Below are 20,136 nucleotides of genomic sequence, written 5' to 3' on the forward strand. Positions count from 1 at the left end.
TTTGCCGAAAGTTAGTTTCCAGCCAAAGTTTTAGCTCACATCGAAGTCATCCGCCCGGGCGTGTCAAAGGCTCTCCTTGGGCTGCATTTTTCCAGGCGACTACGTTCCCTGAAGTCCTCTAGGGTTTTGCTCGGGTCCCCAGGGCCATAGGTTCCAAACTAATCTACAATTCCCGGTCCCTCCTCCCCACCCTACTGTAGACATGGCAACGTTCCTCCTGACGTCATGCGCCGATGCGCGTCGCCCCTTGCTTACGTCACTGCCGGCAATTGGCTAGTCCGGTGGGACGGTACCTCCCCTTGGCGGAGCCCGGACCTCGCTCTGAGTCGCGCGCGCCCCCGCATGGAAGGGACTGGCTGGCCAGCCGGGGGCCCCGGACTCCCCGCCTCTTCTCTCCGCCCCCATTCCCTGCTGCAGGGTGTCCTCGAGCTTCTCCGCGCGCCGCCTGGCAGTTTGCCTCGTCCTCGTCCTCGCGTCTCTCATCCATGGCTGCCGCCGCGACAGAAGAGCCGTTCCCCTTTCACGGGCTTCTCCCAAAAAAGGAGACTGGGGCTGCTTCATTTCTCGCTCGCTACCCGGAGTACGATGGGCGAGGGGTGCTCATCGCTGTGTTGGACACCGGGGTAGACCCGGGAGCACAGGGCATGCAGGTGAGGGAGCTACGGAGGCCGTAGCCCCAAGGATGGGGACGCTGGAGACCCGGCACAACGAGGGAGGGGTTGTCGGGGAAGGGGACGCAGCAGCCAGGGCGCCTCTGGGGCTGCCCATCGCGGCGGTGGTATGCAGGAGGAGGGGAGGACCGGATCACGCGCAGGCCCCGCGGGTGGGGGACTGGTCCTCGCGCGCCAGCCAGCAGTGGGCTCGCCGCCCGCCCAGTGGATGGTTGGAGCTCCCGGAGCTTGGCGGCCAGGGAGGAAGGAGAGGGGAGGGGAGGGCTGGAGGGTGCACTTGAAATAGACAATAGCGGCGTGGCGGGCCCTTGAGGTTCTCTGGGAACTTGTGCCTAAGAGCCACCACTTCTCCTTTCCTGGTGACCCTCCCTGTCCTGAAGCCCCTAGATATCTCGAATCATCAGGGTTTTGATTTTTTCCAATATCTTATTGCTGGGGAGAGGGAGGATCATTTTGAATGGGTGATCCAAATGAAAAAAAAAATAGTTTTTGAAGATCCTGTTTTTTAATTTGTGTAGCTTTGTTGCGAGTGGCGGGGAAGCGTTTACATTTAATGTCAAACGAAATGCATTTCATTTAGTTATCTTTAGGTGAGGCTATCAGCTTCCGGGAAGTTCCTTCAAGTAGTTTTGCCTGTTCTTTTTGTTGTTCTTGCTGTTTTAAGTATAAGTTAGTGCTTTCTTTTTCTGCGGTGTGTTTTGGATCTTCGTGTTGCATAAGATAAAATGGCGAAATAAAATGAAGCTTCTGTAAATTCTTGTTTTATTTGAGGATAAATTGGATCGGATTTTGGTTATTCCTCGGAGGGTGCTCTTTTTAACATGACAAATTTTAAATAATTCTTTAAAAATTTATTATACCAAGCCTTGAGGAAAATTTAGAAAAAAAAGACTATTTCTTGCACTTGTTATAATTGCAAACATAAAAAACATTTAAAGTTTCATATAACTACGAGATTTGCTGCTGTTCAGTAACAGTATTCAGAGATAGGTAACTTTTTTTCCTTTCCGTCTACCGAGTAAAGAAACAAATCCTTCTAAAAGAAACTATCCCTGACTAAACACACTACATTTGATCTTTCTGTTACTTGGCATTCCCAATAGACTTTGTTTGTATCTTGATACTTTATATCATTAATTTACTTGGGCTCCAAAGTTATTATGTGTTTTCTTAACTAGTTCTTAAGGATTCAACAATAATACTTCTTTTGTTTCAGTTGCTAAACACACAAATGGGGTAATTTGCAGTAATGCTAATTCGAGTTTAGTTTAAGTTCCAGTCCAGAGTTTTTTTGGGGGGGAGTGGACTTTGTAACTAAATAGTGTTCCTCCAGCATTTTCTAATTATTTGACCTCATGGTCTCTATCCTTGGTGAGAGTAAGGAGTGAAAGGTAGATAAGCAGCAGCATTCTTTCAGAGTATTAGCTCTTGAGAATCTCAAGAGTGAGCTTCACTGGAAAGCGGTGAGGCTTATTGGATATCACTAGATGAGAAATCAGGAAGGACTGAGTTCAAATCCAGTCTCATACATTTCCTTGCAGTTTAACCCTGGACAAGATATTTAACCTCCATTTCCTCATCAATAAAACAAGGTTAATGATAAATATCTCCTACTTCTCATGATTGTGGTTAGAGTAAATGAAGCAATATTTGTAAAGCCCTTAACCTGGGTTAATTTCTGGGTGTCAGATGCCTCCAATGTAAAATGAGGGGCATTTTACTTCTGAGGTTCCTTCCATTTCTAAATCTATACAATATTGTAATCCTAATGATGCTCAAAGTGTAATTGTAGGAGTTACTATTAATATCTGAATCCTGCAGATTGTTTGCAGGGTCTGTTAAAGTATTTAATATTTCACAATTGTTTTAACACTAATAACAAAGCTTCAGAAATAACTTCATTAGTTTTTTCATTGAGAATCAGTCTTCCCATTAATTTTTATGAATTTTATTACTGGCTAGGTAGTTCACTGATTAGTTTGCCCAATCACAGTAATTAAGTGGATCAAAAAAGTTTTAGAAATGAAGACCTTTAGAAGCCACTCTTATTTTTCTAACCTCTTAGATATTAATTGATCCTTGAGTACAGAGTATTGAATTGTTTTATCTTTGTATCCCCATACAATGCTCTATGCTTAATAAATATTTGTTCACTTGAATGAATATAGTAATGAACCTGCCTGTCAAATTGTTACCTTGTTCTTTTTTCTTTCCCATAAAACAACAATGTTTGCTTCCCTGGGATTGCTTTGAAAATTAATTATAGGGGAAAACTAATTATCTATGAGTCTTTAAAGTGCTCAAAGAAAATAGTGTTATATAATCACTCATTTTAAAACTAATATTTATTGGCAGAAACTTGTGATGGGTCTTCAGTAGTTCTTATTCGATTATACACTGAGTTTATTAATATAAATCTTTGATAGGAAGGATGAAATCAAATAAAAATCTCCCTTTGTCTAATAGTAGCATTCATTTTGTGACATTTAAAGGTCTGTAAAAAGGACAACTCAGTCAAATCTAAAGCATTTACCAAATACCTATATGCGCATACTCTGTGATAAAAAGACAAAAATGAAACAATTACTCTTTTAAAGGTGATTGCTGACATTAAAATGCAAAACACATACAAAGTAATTTTGGGGGCGGGGTATCAGAAGAGGCATTCTTTAGGAGCTGAACTTTAAAGGAAGAAGGAAATTTGTGATGAGGAAATGAATGAATGAATTGCAGTCCTAGATGACAACTTGTCAAAAAGGACCAAAACATAGAATATCACAAAAAAAATAGACTGATTTCACTAGAATATTGAGTGTTTTTGGTGTGAGAGGTCCAAGAAGATAGGCTAGAGGTAGACTGAAGGACTTTAAATTTGAAACTGGAATTTTTCTTGAGTAAAGAGAAGGCCACTGGAGTTTCTTGATCAGGTTGTAATATTGTCAGAACTGTGATTTAGAAAGAGCAGCTTGACAGCTCTGTGGTATGAGGATTGAAGAGGGGAAGAATGGAGGCAAGAGAGCAGTTAAGCTAATATAGTAGTCCAAAGTAATGAGAGCCTATGCTTGAGCAGTAGTTTGTGAGTGGAAAGAAGGAAAAGAGGTAAGAAGTGTAAAGGGTCAGCAACAATGGATAACTGAGTTCATGGAACATAGTGACTTGAGGATTAGGGGGGCTGCATATCTTTGAGACAAGGAAGGCATACCCTTAACAGAAAAATAGGGAATGGGGGGATGGTTTAAGGGTGGTGGGAAAGGTAATAAATTCTGTTTTGGACATTTTGAGTTTGAGATGCTTTAGGGCATCCAGTTTGAATGTCAAATAGGGAATTCATAGAATATTGAATTAGAATTCATAAAAGAGTTTTGGCCTAGCTACAAAATTATGGGAATAATTTGCATACAGGTTATAGTTGAATAAGATCATCAAAAGAAAGAAAAAACATGCAATAAGTTACCTTCTAAATATGAAAGGGTTGCTTTTTTTTAGATATTTTAAAGATTTTCATTGTTGCACTTTTTTTGGACTCTAAATTAAAAAGTATGGGGAAATGGATTTCAAATAGGAAACCACAAGAGAATAGTCAAGGAAATAATATATGCATGAAGGACCAAAAAAGGAAAAATTAGGACACAAAAAATCTTAAAGGCATAAATGATACCATTTGATGAAAATGAGAATCTAATGTTAGTTAACATTTTGTTTCTTCTTGGCACAATTCTCCTGAATTAATTGGTGTCTCTTCTGTTATGGAAGAAGGAAGAGTAGAACAACTGAAGATAAATATAAACAATTTTTAAAATATTCATCAAATATTTGAACAGAGTCCCAGCATTATCTTCCATTATATAATCATTTATTAAGCATTTATTAAATACACACTATGTGCTGGCTGTGATAAATGCCATATATATGAAGATTAAAAACAAAAACATGCCCTCAAGGAGCTCACACTTCATATTTGATTGAAGATCAAATTGTTTGGCTTTTAAATGCTTCATAGTTTTGACTCCTTTCTACCTTCTCAGTTTTGCACCTTAATACCTTCCACTTTCCATCCAATGATACTAGCCTTCTTGCTGCTTCTCATACAATACATTCCATCTCCTAAATGGTGATTTTTATTTGCTGTTATTGCACTGTATTCTCTGACTTCCTTTAAATCCCAACTAAAATTCTTCCTTTTATAAGAAGACTTTAGGAATCACCCTAGATGCTAGTGCCTTCCCACTGCCAGTAGACTATGAGCAGCTCCTTCACTGCAAAAACTTTTTTTAAAAAAATCTTTCTTTGTTTCCCTATTGTTACAGTTACCAGAATATCTAGTAGGTGCTTAAGTGATCATTAACTAGATTAGTTGTTCCTTTAAAGGATATATTTACATAATTAGTAAAAACAAAACCTACAGTAAACAGATTCTGTATACAGTAGAGCACCCTTTATCTTAAAGAGTATGTGTTCCAAGACCTACCTTGAATGACTGAAACTCTAGATAGAAGTTAACACATGCTGACCTCATATATATGTGCTCTATTTCCCCAGCTTCTTAGTCTCTAATACCCCCCCAACACACACACACACACACACACACACACACACACACACACACACACACACACACACACACACACACACACACACACACACACACACACACACGAGAAAGTGAAATCCGTGAAATCCGAAGAGATTAGTGGGAAAAAGGACAGTTCCATGGCCTGAGGGAACCTCTGTTGCTTTCCAGGTGAATCTACAACTATTCCTAATTAACTGTGGCTGAATGAAACCTCTGAACCGAAGATAAGGGGCCCCTACTGTACCTGTAAATGTAGGCTTTCAGAGGCTATGAAGACTTAATAAATTATTATTAGCTTCCAGAAGGAAATGGGACCTGAGTAAGGCAGAATTTGTTTAGGGGATCAGAGACCATATTATAGGCTACATGTATTCTAAAGTAAGAAAGCTAAAATGCTACATTCTTGGAACTGTGAGACCAGCCTGATTTCAGTGTAGGGTATGTATGGGTAGCAGTTAGATAGGTTAGGTTCTGGTGGAGACCCACTATGGTGGGTATTAGGCTCTTATTTTCTGTTGAATATTTCTTTGGATTTGTAAGCCTGGATTGATATCTATATTAGCTGACTAGTATTAAAATTGATCTGAAAAGTCTAGATGACAGTCTCAGAAAAGGAAAAAAAAGTTTTGCCTTTTAAGTAGCTGAGAAGCATTAATAACTGCTTGTCATTAATTGAACTAATTTAATGATTATTGGAACAAATTTCTTTTTTCCAAAATTCATCAGGATTTCAGAGATTTAGTATTTAGTATTATGCTTTTGTTGTTGTTGTTAAAACATTTTCCAAATATTTTGGGTCATGTCCCACTCTTTATTAACCCAATTTAGAGTTTTCATGGCATAGATACTGAAGTGGTTTGCCATTCCCTTCTCCATCTCATTTTACTGATGAGGAAAGTAGGGTGAGTGACTTGCCCAGGGTCACACAACTAACAGTTTTGAATTTAGGAAAATAAGTCTTCCTGATTTTAGTCCTGACACTCATCCAATTGCTATATAACATGATGTTAAATTTTTTTTTTAATCTCATTTTTAAAAGCACTCTTTTGAGTATAAAGGAAAATGCACTAGCTTTGGAGGAGTCAGAGGACCTAGTTTTAAATTTTAACTTGCATCTCCTGGTATGTATGTTTACCTTTATCACCTAGACAAGATTAACTTCCCTGAGATTTTTCAGCTCTAAATCTGTGGGGGTGGGGTTTGTGAAGTCTGGTTAGCAAGTGAATGCCCTTATTTTTTGACAGTTATTGAAAACTTGTGAAAGAATTCAGCAGTGCCTTAGGAGGGGGAAAATAATACAGTAACATCTCATTTATGTGGGGGTCACTTATCCAATGACCTTGACAAAAGCCTGCATTCAAGTTTATAAAATGCCCTGAACAATTGAACATAGATACCCAAAATATAGGTACTAAAGCTTAGGTGCTTGATGGAGAAACAAGTGGAACCATCATTCCTGGAGAGTGATCAGCAAGATTGCCCTTCTTTCCACCATTCCCATACTCTTCTCAATTTCCTTTCCTTCCTTACCCTTCTTCCTGGGGAATGGCTTTTGTTGCCCTGTTATGAGCCCTACTGTACAACCCCACCTAGGAGCCCTGCATAGAACAAAAGTTCAGCTTGAGTTGGGCTTCAAAGGAGAACCTCTCAAGGCCTATTCCTAAGAGCTAACTTGTACTTTCTTCAGACATAATTCTAAACAAAGTTATTAGAATTTTATTAGAATTCAAAGTTTGCTAAATTGCTTATCTGGCTTCTCAGGTAGAACATATTTCCAAAAAAAGACTTCCAACTTAGCAAAACAAACATAAATCAACTCAAATCTATCTTAAGTCACCCAGGGAAATGAATCCATTTATAGGAAATTAGATTATCCACAACTTTTCAGGACTTCTTTGATTTGCATAGTGACAAATAGTTATATAACTTTTTGTTGATTCTTAAGAGAATCAACTGTGAAATAGGTACTTTGGATGTTATGCTCTTTCAGCACATGAGGAAACTGGCTCAGAGAGATTAAATAACTTGCCTGTGGTAAAAAAAAATGTAGAATTGGAATTGGAACTGAGGATTCTCCTGACTTCAGATCAAGTGCTCCTTTCCACATGCATCAGTTCTGCTTCTCATAACTGGGATATACCCATGAGGGATTGCAGTGAAATTCTTGTAAAAATAAAATAGATTGAAGTAAAAATATGTGGGTAATTGGCCGCCAAGTTGCTACAAATTTTATTCATATCATTGCTTATAAGCTTTTCTTCCTGGAAATATTCATGACTGTTTTAGCTCGGCTAGGGCACTGAAAGGGACTTTCTGGGACTGATGAGACAAAGGAATTATAAGCATTTTTTAGCAGTGGTGGGAACTACTTTTTCCAAATTACATTTAAAATAAGCAAATAATTTTTACCATGGTTGTTTAACATGTTCTCTACCTGGGTACATCTGAATTTATTGGAATAATAATAATAATAATAATCTTTCTTTGCTTATTACACTTGTCACATCTGTTTTTAGTTTGTTTTTCTCTCTCTCCATCTCCCGCATTGCTCTTTTCTTTTTTCATTATCAATTCCTTCAAAACCTATAAATATAAGAAATGCCATAATGGTGGGGTGCTATATATGGATTGGATACTATTTTTTCTGTTAGTTATTAACTTTTCTTTTAATTGGTCTAGTTTTCACAATGATTATTAGATAACTGTTTTAATTTGTGGATTGTTATTGTTTTGGTCCACTGAGCATTGTGTAGAACCTTTGTGCCATTCAATCATTGCTGTCTTGGGTGGTATCTGAGAAACTAAAATCTGAGTTGAATATAAACACATCAAGGTTTTATTGTCTTCCTACTGAAACAAAATACCACCTTCTTGATACTTTATTGCCTTAGCATCTCTGCCACTGTAAGGAACTTTTATCAACCGTGGCTAGCTTTGGATCTGGATGACATCTCCTCCCCCCTAATTACTAAGGGAAGGGAATTCTCTTGAGAATAAAAAGGTTTTTCCTTTTTACAGTCATTGATTGGGACTATCTTCCCTAGACTGAAATTCAGATCATGTTTTCTCCTAGAGCCAATAGGTTAATGCTGTGATGGCAAACCTTTTAGAGACCTTAGAGCCTGAGTGCCCAAACTACAATTCTTATGCCACTTGTGAGCCCCCCACCTTACCTCATACAGGAGGGAAGAAGCACTTCCATTGGGCTGCTGGACAGAGGGTCATATGAGAAATGTCCTCAGGCAAGAGGGGGAAGGGAGCGGCTCCCTCTGGCACACATACTGTAGGTTCACCAATAGAGGGTTAATGTATTTAACTATCCTTTATTGTGTTGCTTCTATGGAAGGGAATATTTTCTTTGCTTCAAACAGCTGGTTGAGAAGCAAACTTTTAGAAAGCAACCTTTTTTATAGGTTGAGGACCATCTGGGTGTAGAATTAGAAATCCTACCAATAGAATTCCAGTAGCCTCTACACAGTCAAAAGATGTTTCTGGATCAGTCGATTATGCTCTTAATAAATTGTTCATTCTCTCTCTTTCTTCCCATATTTCACATTAAATTGCCCAAAGTCTTATGATGTCTATGCAGTAAATCTTTTCAGTAATATTTTTATGATTGAACAGTCTAGTTGGGATTTGCCAATCTTCTCACTTAGATGATTATTATTTTTTTTTAATTCAGTTACAAGAATCCTGGTCATTTGGGGTTTCTTGATTTGTTTCTTATTTATATAATACCTAAGTAAGGAATATAGTAATTTCTTTCTCAATTAAAACTTGAATTTCTTATTTTTTAGATTACTACTGATGGGAAACCTAAAATCATTGATATCATAGATACAACAGGAAGTGGTGATGTGAATACCTCTACAATAGTAGAATCAAAAGATGGGGAAATTGTTGGACTTTCAGGAAGAACTCTTAAGGTAAGACATTATTATTACTGTTATTCCTTATGTTACATGTATTTTTAATGTCCTTATTATTCCTACTGCCTATGGAATGAGGAAAATGATAATAGCCAGCATTTATATAGCATTTTAAGGTTTGTAAAGTGCTTTTCAAATATTATCTTTTTATTTCTTCTTACAACAGTCCTGGGAAGATCCATGCTATTCTTATCTCCATTTATTAGATAAGGAAAGTGAAGTAGAGGTTAAGTGACTTGCCCAGGAATGTATGACTAACAAACATTTGGGTTAGGATTTGAACTTGGATCTTCCTGACTCCAGGTCCAGAGCCCTATGGACAATGCCACTTTGCTACCTAGAATAATGATCTTGGGTTTGAGGGAAAATTAACTAAGATCTGGTACAATTTTAGGGTTTTTTTTAAAGTAAGTTTTAGCTTTCTTTTTTAAAATAGGTACCTGGCTATTTAGTATGAGAAAAATCTTTGGGAATAAAATTAAACAGTATAGCTTTCAGCCTAATAATGGTCTAATTTTTGTCGTTAGAAGAAAATATCTTAGTTGTTAATGACTTTAGTTTTGTTGAGAAACAAAATAAAACATGATTATAGAGAATTTAATGTTATTTATGTAAAGTTTTAGTTTGGGAATAACTAGAAAGTTGGTAGATAATTGTCTTTGATAGTATGTGTCTTTTTCCTAAAGATGTTTTAGAGTTTATTGACATTATAGATATTCAAGTCTATAAAAAATTGTTTAAATCTTAGTGTTTAGACCATTGAATTTAAGCTGAAAGTAACCTTAAATTAGAGATTCTATATTTTTTTCTGGACTCTTCAGAATAACAATGTTTTTAAATGCATGAAATAAAATTATCAGAATTTTTTTTAAAGTTTACATCCCTAAAATTAAGATCCCCACCTTCACTCACCCCCTATCTTAAATTATTTAAGTCTTTATTTTACAGAGGATTTAAGTTAACCTAGCTCTTACCAGAACAAGCATGTATATGGGAGGGGCAGAGATGGTAGCTATTATTGTTATTATATCATCATCATCATCATTATTATTAGACAGCTATACAAGTTTTACTGATGGCATTGTTTTCTTAGCACCCTTTTAATGTCCAAGTCCTCCTTTCAAAAGGAATGGAAAAAATGTTAGGAAGAACAGAATATCAAATTATTATATTATTGGGGTTGGAGGAATAGAAATCAGCCAGTTGGTCAGCAGGAATTTTTTAAGTAGCATTTTGCCAGGTGCTTGGAATACAGATAACAAAATAAGTAATTCCTCCTCTGGACATTCTATCCTGGGAAATAGTATGTATGTAGATAAATATATGCATAATATATACAAAATATAAAGTATTTGTAGTCATGGTAGGTAGAAGAAGGGTGAGTACTTGTAGTTGGGGAGATTTGGGAAAGGTATGTAAAAAGATGGTGCTTCAGCTGGGTATTGAGTTAAGGGATTTTCTAGGTAGACATGAGTCAGGAGAGATTTAACTGACATGGAGGTGATCAGTGCAAAGTTATGGAGAGGGTTCGTGTTGTTATATATATTAAGAATAGAGAGAAGCCAAGTTTTGCTAAACCAGAGTGTGGGAAAGGGACTAATATATAGATTGAGGTCAGGTTATGAGGGGTTTCAAAATTACAGAAGAGAGTTTCATTTTTTCTTTTCCTAGAGATAATTGGGAGCCAATGGAGCTTGAGTAAGGGAGTGTGATAAAGTCACTTTGCGTGGAGGATGCATTGGAATAGGGCAAGGCAATTAGGGCATTGGCAGTAATCCAGGTAAAAAGTGATAATGAGGACCTGAACTGTGAAGTGATGTCTGTGTGAGTAAAGAAAGAGTCAAATATAACATGTGGATGTAGAAATAACAAGATTGTGGAGTTGGATCCTTGGAGAAAGAACTAAGAGCTTAAGACAATGTTACAAAGCTGGAGACTTGAATATAGTAATTTAGAAATTGAAGAATATAAAAGATGGGGGGGGGGAACTAGCACCTGAAAATCCCAACATTTCCTGCAATGTTTCATACCCATAATCCCTCTAAGAAGGAAAGGAATCACTTCTGTTTTCAAATAGTGCTCCACACTTCTAATTTTCCTCCAGTCAGTCATAGTATTTTTTAGAATTTTCATAAGTTATGTTACTCATAAGTTAATATTGTTCTTAACTGCTTGAGATAAGAGAGTAATCTTTACAAGACTAAACAATCAATTATTACTTGATAAGTTCTCTTTTAACTAACAATTTCTCTCAAATAATATGTTCATTGGTTAAATGGTTTTATTATATACAGTAATTTAGAAGCAGCAAACAAGAATAAAGAGTGTTGTTAGTTAATCATAGTAACAGAGTGACAGGTAACACTAAAATTAAGGGGGGGGAGATATCAAGAAAAGATTGAACCATGTTTTTTGTTTAAGAAGTCAGGAAAATTTAGGGCTTTACTACTATAAAGTAACAAGATTGATTCCAGAATTGCCTGTCATTGACTTGTATACAGTACAGTTCAAAAAGATTTCTATTAAAATGATTTTTAAAGGCTTAACAACTCTTATTAGCACAATGACCAGCTACCATTCCAGAGCACTCAGATGAAACATACAACCCACCTCCAAATTGAGTCAGAATGCAGGACTTATTTTGGGGGACTAATGTAGGAATTTATTTTGTTTGACTGTATATGTTTACAACATGTTTTATTTATCTTCAATGTGGAGAGAGGAGGAGGTTGGGAGTGAGAAAATTTAGAATGTAAAATTGAATTTTAAAAAAGTTTTTTAAAAGTTCTTATGTGACATGGGATAGATATCAATTTTTTTTTACTCTGTGCTAGTTGTACTTTTGACATTTTGATGGATCTATAATTTCACTGATGCTTAGTACCCCTGGACCAGGGTATAACACAACTATATGCAATTATTGTTCACAAACTTCCATAAATCTTCCACAAAAGGGAGTTAAAATTATGCATATGGTTATGCTTTATTATATTAAAATTATTTTAATTTAGTATTCTATTTAATCCCCTGAAATTATAGGATTCATTATTTCTGAGATATAGTAAATAGATCACTTGACCAAGGCCTTATAGTTAATTGGTGGGACACCTTTATTAAAAGGCATACTCTCAATTCTCGAGTAGTTATACTATATTTTGGTTGTAAGATATAGATTTTTTTAAAAATTAAGTGAAAATAAATAAATTTGAGACATTAAAACATTAGGGTTTTGAGAAAAGAAGGTTAAAATCTCTAAGGAACTCCAAAATTTCTATTATGTGAGTAATTCTCTGTTCCACTTCTGGAAGTGATAGTAATTGGCCATATAGATACTAAAAATAGTAATAATGATAATACATATGAATAGCACTTTATCATTGATGAAGAGGTTTTTGCATGGTACCTCCTTCCATTTTCAGAGTGGATAGAATCCTGTGAAGCAGATAACTGAAGACCAAGTTATATGACTTGAAAAAGTCATATAACTTTTATGTTATGAGACAGAACTTAGATGATAACTTGGCTCTTTTGACTGAATTCATTGGTCTTTTTACTCCTCTGCATATGCTCAGATTCTGAATTGGAACAAAGTCTTCAATTCATTTGATCTTCCTACTAGTTTTTATTAATAGCAGGTAAACCTTTGGTTTAATTTCATACATGAAGATACATGTATTTACCTGATCATTGTTCTAGGGTCTAACTTTGGTTAGGTTCTAGAAAAATGTACATAGGCAACTTGTTCTATCAAGAGTGGTTCCAGATAATATGAAAGTCTTGGGTTTTTTTTCAGTTTCAAAGAAGATAAAAAAAGAGCTTTAGCACCTTCAAATGGTAAGCAAACCATAGATACCTTTGATTGCCCCAGTTGTGAGTAGATAAGGTAAGGTTGAACTCAGGGACTTGGAGAATCTTTTGATGTCAGTATCCAAATTCAGATGTTATTTATTCATATGCTTTTTCTTTATATATCTCCTTTCTCCTTGTGAAGTAAGAGGCCTAGTCTAACCAACCTGTTGTCACATTAAGATCAGATTTTTTCATTACAATATAACAGGTCTTAATCTCAATTTTATAGACTAGTGTGTAATTTGGAGAGAACATTTAATGAAAAAAAAATTAATGAAAAAAATTTTCCCTCCCTTCACAGATTCCAGCAACCTGGACAAATCCCTCAGGCAAATACCATATTGGTATAAAAAATGGTTATGACTTCTATCCTAAGGCTCTTAAAGAGAGGATGCAGGTAATCTATTACATTTTGTCATTTATGTACATTTTAAGAGTTTATGCCAATCAATACTATATTTACTCTCCTTTCTTACCCTGAAGAATTCTTACTTCTTGAAAATGTTTTCTTTGAATCATCTCATCAACATTAGTGTTTTTGCCTTTTTTATAATACCAACTTCTGTTGCTATTAGACTTCTCTACGAATTTATAATTTGCTAGAATAAATGAATGCTATCTATTTAGGAATTGTATTCTCTTTTTTTGCTGGCTTTCTGACTTAGTCCCCTGTGCTGCCATATCTTACTATCATCTTCCTTATTGACCTTTTTCATTAGTTCATGAATTTTATCCATTAATAGTTGACAAAATCAGAAATTGTTAAGATGAAGTGTAGATTATTAGAAGTCGTGGATGAACTTAGTGAAAGGGAACTTAGTATTTTTCTGTCCTAGTCTAGTCCTTTTATTATAGTTTAATTGGGAACTCATTTACTACATATAAACTAAATACTACATGCAAACTCTTTAGCCATGTTAAACATTTTATTTAAAAATTGTATTTAAAAAACTAGTATGCCTAATTTTCCTTCCAGTGGCATAATGAATTACACATTAATTCTAAAATTTATCTTTATGTAGTGATTATAGAAACCTTAATTTATCAAATGGGGCTCAGTTATTGTTGGGAAGAGCCTTTTTTACATTAAATTTTAAATTGATATTCAGAAATACAATTTACACATTTTAAAATGACAATTTTTATTGTCATTTTAATGTCAATGTAAAGCCAAAATAGTTTTTCAAAATTCTGTAAAAGTTTAAAATTATTGAAAACCCCAGTGCTAAATGCTGCCAGTTGCTTTTATTATATTCCTTGTTTTTCATAGTTGAGAGTGAATATATATTATCATACTTTAAAATTTTAGTTAAAATATATAGTTTCTTATTTTGGTAATTTTTATTTGAAATAGTAACTTTTTTTGGAAGCAGCAAATTTTGATTGGGTGTAGTTGGAGTTGTAATAAAAAATTGAATAACAATATACTCAGTTTCTTAAAATATGCCTTAAATCTTTTTTTCTTTATTATGTGACTTTTATAGCCTTGCTAACTTTACTAACATTTTATTTACTTTAATTAATTGCATAAGCATCCAAATGTAATAGCAATGGGGTTTGCAAATTAAGTTGTCTAAAGTATTAAATGTACTGTAAAATTTTCAGAAAAAAATTATTTTTTTTTCCAGAAAGAACGTAAGGAGAAAATTTGGGACCCTGTTCATAGAGTTGCACTTGCAGAAGCCTGTAGGAAACAGGAAGAGTTTGATGCTGTTAACAACTCTTCTTCTCAAGTTGGTGCTAATAGTTTAAATAAAAAATATTGATTAAGGATATGCAACATTTGGGAATAAAAATTCTATGTTTGGAATTTTTTCTTGAAAGCAATTCGCTTATTTTCAAGATTTATAATATCATTCCTTTTAAAGTTGAAATAGACTCTGTGCCAAGCTCTTTTGTCAGATAAGATTTTTGGTTTAAAAGTAAGGTCCTGATTTGTATCCCATTAACTAAAAAACATATCATGTCTTATAACCTCATCATGGGAGAATAATAATTTTTAAATAATGGAAAATTAAGCATTATTAAAGGACAAAACTACAGCAATGACTTTGAGACATTTGAGAATCATCTTTCTTTCAACTAATCTTTAGGCTAAATATTTTTTAAACACTTAGGGCAACATATCCTAAGTATATGTGGCAACACTATCTTTCTGAAAAAATTAGACCCCACATGAAAATGTAATTGTGTAGCATTTTTGATCAAGCTCAGATTTTTTCCACTGTTTTATTTTCATAGTAATTTTTGAATTGAATATAGAAACATAGAAAGTATGTTTATTCTAAATTGTTAAAATCACCTATAGATATAGATTCAGTATTTACATAGCAAACCTGAAAGCTTTATTAACTGTTGTTTTATGTAGTTCCATCCTCAAAATAATTTTCACATTTGCTACCTATGAAGAGCATCACTTAGTCTTTTGCTAGCCTGCTGGCCACAAGTTAACTTTTTTTTTTAAAAAATATATTTTATTTGATCATTTCCAAGCATTATTCGTTAAAGACACAGATCATTTTCTTTTCCTCCCCCCACCCCCCATAGCCAACGCGTAAGTCCACTGGGCATTAGATGTTTTCTTGATTTGAACCCATTGCTTTGTTGATAGTATTTGCATTAGAGTGTTCATTTAGAGTCTATCCTCTGTCATGTCCCCTCAACCTCTGTATTCAGGCAGTTGCTTTTTCTCGGTGTTTCCACTCCCATAGTTTATCCTTTGCTTATGAATGGTGTTTTTTTCTCCTGGATCCCTGCAAGTTGTTCAGGGACATTACACCGCCACTAATGGAGAAGTCCATTACGTTCGATTATACCACAGTGTATTAGTCTCTGTGTACAATGTTCTCCTGGTTCTGCTCCTCTCGCTCTGCATCACTTCCTGGAGGTTGTTCCAGTCTCCATGGAACTTCTCCACTTTATTATTCCTTTTAGCACAATAGTACTCCATCACCAACATATACCACAGTTTGTTCAGCCATTCCCCAATTGATGGGCATCCCCTCGTTTTCCAGTTTCGGGCCACCTCAAAGAGCGCAGCTATGAATATTTTTGTACAAGTCTTTGTGTCCATTATCTCACAAGTTAACTTTTTATTTGGATTTTTATTTTATTTTTAAATCCTTTCATTTTCTGTTTTGATACTCTATAGGAATGTTAATGTTCATTGTTGAATGCTTTAGATAAAAAAAAAAGTTTTGTAATAGAATGGTAGTTGGTATTAATCATTTGTTAAATGTGTTCTTTGTTTAATGTGTTTTTAAAACATCCTAGACTGGTGCATGATTTTACAACTCTAAAATAGATTGATTTGATCCAGTAAATATTGGGGTTTTTTTCTTTAGCCTATTACATTTATAAGAATTGAAGACCTGTTTTTTTTTTCTATACTATATTATAAATACTTAAAGAGTTGGGGTTTTTTTCCTAGAAAAAGTCTCAGAGTAAAAATTTGGTCTTTAATGGCCTATGTAATATGATCTACTAGATTAAGTAACTTGATTTCTTTTATAACCAGTTCTTAAAATAGCTTATAAAACTCATTAGAGAGTATTTTTGGTTTATTTTATTAACTACTTAGGAATAAGAGAAGACAAATGTTCTTATAAGGTTTGAGAACTTAATTGACAGCCATTTCATTAGATGCAACCATAATTTAGGGTAGGAAAATAAAATGACCTTTTATTTAGCTGGAGTAAAATTCATACAATAAAGTAGAAAATTGAGAAATGGTGTGGTTTTTTTTTATGCAGATTATATTGGCAAGTAGAGTGGTAGATTATTATTAATTCTTTAGAAGCAGAAATGTACCAAAAATTTGCATGTTTGTGTTATCTTTTTTAGTTAAGTAAATTAATCAAGGAGGAGCTTCAAAGTCAAGTAGAACTGTTAAATTCTTTTGAGAAAAAATATAGTGATCCTGGCCCTGTGTACGACTGCTTAGTTTGGCATGATGGTGAAACCTGGAGGTAAACCCATTCTATATGTCTTCATATTTTAATCATTTTTTAAAAGTGCTTAAATATGGTTTAGACCAAAATTAAGTCTTAGAAAGTACCCAGATTGTTGCTTTATATGATAGTAATTTTACTGACTAAAGTATATGAAAATCAAGTTGGTCTTTTTTTTTTTTATGAAGCACTAGGAAAGATTGCATATTTTAGCTATACAGGGTGTCCCCAAAGTTTTAATGAAGTTTTAGGGTATTAAGCCTTAAAAGCGCACTAAGACTTTTGTATTATTCTCTTAAGAACTACATTTTTAAAGTATATTTCACCTTTTGCCACAGGTATATTAATTTGTATTAAATGTGATCATTTCGTAAATTGTCTTACTTTAAGTGTACTTCAGACTCGGTTTAATTGGTTCCACAAAACCATGTTTGGCAAATAACATTATAGGATGCATTGGGGTAAACAGTAACTTTATTACAAATTTGAAAGGCATTACTTATTGGTAAAAATTCTAACTCTAAAACCTTAAGTATTTAAAGAGATCTGCAATGATGCAGTATTTTAATGGTAATATGGACTCTTTTTGCCCTAAACTCTTTCCTTGTCCCTTTATGTAATGAGCAAAAGAGGAAATGACTGAGAAACAAAGATTGCTCTCCTCTGAGCATATTGATATATCAAGCAATACATGCCAGTTGCCTCCAAAATCAGGGCCAAGACCCTTTCTCAGTTTAGAACTGGTCCCCAAGTACAGGGGGAGACAAACCTTTATACAGAAACAATCAGCTAAGGCCAATTATTTAAAAGGAAATAATACATTGGGCAATCTGATTTCTTATTCATAAAAGATTAGGGGGAGGAGAATGAACTGGTTACAGTTCCCTGAATTCAGAAGAAGTGTCCCATATCCTCTCAAATGTCCACATATAATAAGAGGAACATGGGAACAATAACTGACTAGGGTCAGTTTTCAGATAAAACATATAGGTTGCTTGAAATGTACAAGTACTAGAAAACTCCTTGCATCAATCTTAGGATCTGACTGTGTTTCTGGTCAACACATAGGTCCTTGGTTAAGAATCTCTAAATAGCAGGTATAGGTGATCCAATTTCTCAGCTGCATAGGGTTAGGTTCAAACAGTGCAATAAGTTTTCCTCCTAATTTCCACAATTGAATACACTTTCCTAACATGATAGAATTTAGACTAGGCCCATGATTGAATGGAAAGAGAGCTAAGCTAACTCCAGAACTTAATCACAAAATGGAATCTGTGGTTCAATCAATTTCCAGAGTTCAAATGATGTCCAAATCCCCTCAATTTTCACACTAGATTTCTGGGGATTTAAAGGTGGTAATAGGAGAATAAAGGATTCCATTGATGTGGTATTATTCCTATACACAACCTCTTGATTTTCTCCTTATGACTAACAGCTATCCTAATCTCACTATCTTCACTTAACACAGGATATTATGGGGAAGGAGAAAAAGGGTTTTCTAGTTGATGATTTGTTTTATTATTTTCTTGGCTTCTGGTGATAAGAACATAGGAGACAACATGGTATAATAGAAAGAACACTGGGTTTAGTCAGAGAATCCTGGGTTTGAATATTGATTTCACTGACTGGAGTGAATACTGGCATAACTGTGGTTAAATCATTTAACCACTTGGGTCTTCATTTTTCCTATTTAAATATAGAGAGCTAGCTAGATGATCTATAAAAGTACCTTTTAGCTCCAAACCTGTAATCTTAAGGTGATCCCATGCATGGTGTCTCCCAAACAGTTATTTTCTGATTGATCTGAGAATTGAAAGCTCTGGAGGAAGATGGGAATTATGTGGATGGAAAGTGGTACCTACTTAGTAGTAAGAAGACATTTTCCTTTTGAGGCATTAGCCATGATAATAGTTTTGCTGTTTTGTATCAGGACTTGATTATTAATGTCAGGCAATTTGTACTTTAAAACAATATTGGTCAGGGTGACCTTGTGTATAGGAAATTTTTAAGTCAAATCAGTGATCCATCCATCACAAGTGTTCTGTAGGAGAGCAAAATTGATTCTTTGTGTGATGTAGATATCACAAGGATAATGGGTTTGCTTTTAAAAATGTGTGTGTGTGTGTGTGTGTGTGTGTGTGTGTGTGTGTGTGTGTGTGTGTAATTTAGTCTTTATATACTTCTTGAGCCTGTTCATCACTGTGTTAAGTTGCTAGGCATAACAGTGATATTCTTATAATCATTTTCATTGGAAATAGAGTGTTTGGCATGTAAATTGGGTTTGAAAAGAAAATCAGCTTTCCAGCTGGTGAAAATACTGAAGGGAAAATATGGATATAGGAGGATGAGGTAAGGATCAACTAGTTGTCCACTTTGGTTGAAACAGAATAATAGATGGGAAGTACAGTTGTCCCTCACCATGTCACAGTTCACTTGTTGCAGCTTCGCTGTATCGGTTTTTTTTTTAATAAATATATATATATATAAAATTCTGTATTGCGGAGTTACACTTATTACGGCACATTATTGGCTGATGGAATGAAAGGTGACCAACCACAGTGCTGTGTTCTGTATCCTGGGCACTGATTGAGTCAGTAACTGTAGGTTAATAAGTGTGGAAAAGGTTTATAAGAGAGTAGGAAGGGTTTATAAAGCCTTAAAATATATATATATATATAATTCCACTACTTCATTAATTTTCATCTCTCATGAGGGTCTCTGGAACGTAACTCCTGGGATAGGTGCAGGATCACTGTATTGCAAAATCAAGTTGAAAGGTAGGGTTGGAACCTTGAAGGTCTTTGTTCCCAAGCTAAAGAGATCTTTTTTTTTCCCCCTTTGGTAATAGGCAGCTAGTGAAGCTTTTCTTAAGCATGGTTAGATGCATACATCAGGAAAGATTGTTTTAGCATCTGTATGAGGGTGGACTTGTTATGTGAGAGATAGAGGCAAGAGACCACTTAATAAGTAATATTCCAAAGACTTGTTGGCTGTGGAAATCAATGGAAAAGAAGACCATTTAGGAGATAGAGCAGGTAGAATCAATAGGACTTGACAAATTATTGGATATGGGGAATGAGGAAGATAGAAGACTCAAAGATATCTTTCAGAATCTCTGGGGTGTTGGTGGCAATATCAGTAGATATTACTAAGTTTAGAGGAAG

The 20,136-nt window shown here is 35.0% G+C and overlaps 1 protein-coding gene across 3 annotated transcripts in view; it reads left to right on the forward strand.

Annotated features, from left to right (window-relative positions):
* Positions 1-258: 258 nt before the first annotated feature.
* TPP2 (tripeptidyl peptidase 2) overlaps positions 259-20,136 on the forward strand; it is a 90,378-nt gene continuing 70,500 nt past the window's right edge. For all 3 annotated transcript variants that reach the window (XM_001365769.4, XM_001365824.4, XM_016424940.2), the window contains exons 1-5: positions 259-650; positions 9,042-9,170; positions 13,324-13,419; positions 14,651-14,755; positions 16,866-16,990. In XM_001365769.4, the coding sequence (XP_001365806.3) occupies positions 486-650; positions 9,042-9,170; positions 13,324-13,419; positions 14,651-14,755; positions 16,866-16,990 (620 nt within the window). In that variant the 5' untranslated portion in view covers positions 259-485. The remainder of the gene's footprint in view (positions 651-9,041; positions 9,171-13,323; positions 13,420-14,650; positions 14,756-16,865; positions 16,991-20,136) is intronic.

Source organism: Monodelphis domestica, chromosome 8 (genome assembly GCF_027887165.1).
Source record: "Monodelphis domestica isolate mMonDom1 chromosome 8, mMonDom1.pri, whole genome shotgun sequence".
In the NCBI taxonomy this organism is placed as follows: Eukaryota; Metazoa; Chordata; class Mammalia; order Didelphimorphia; family Didelphidae; genus Monodelphis; species Monodelphis domestica.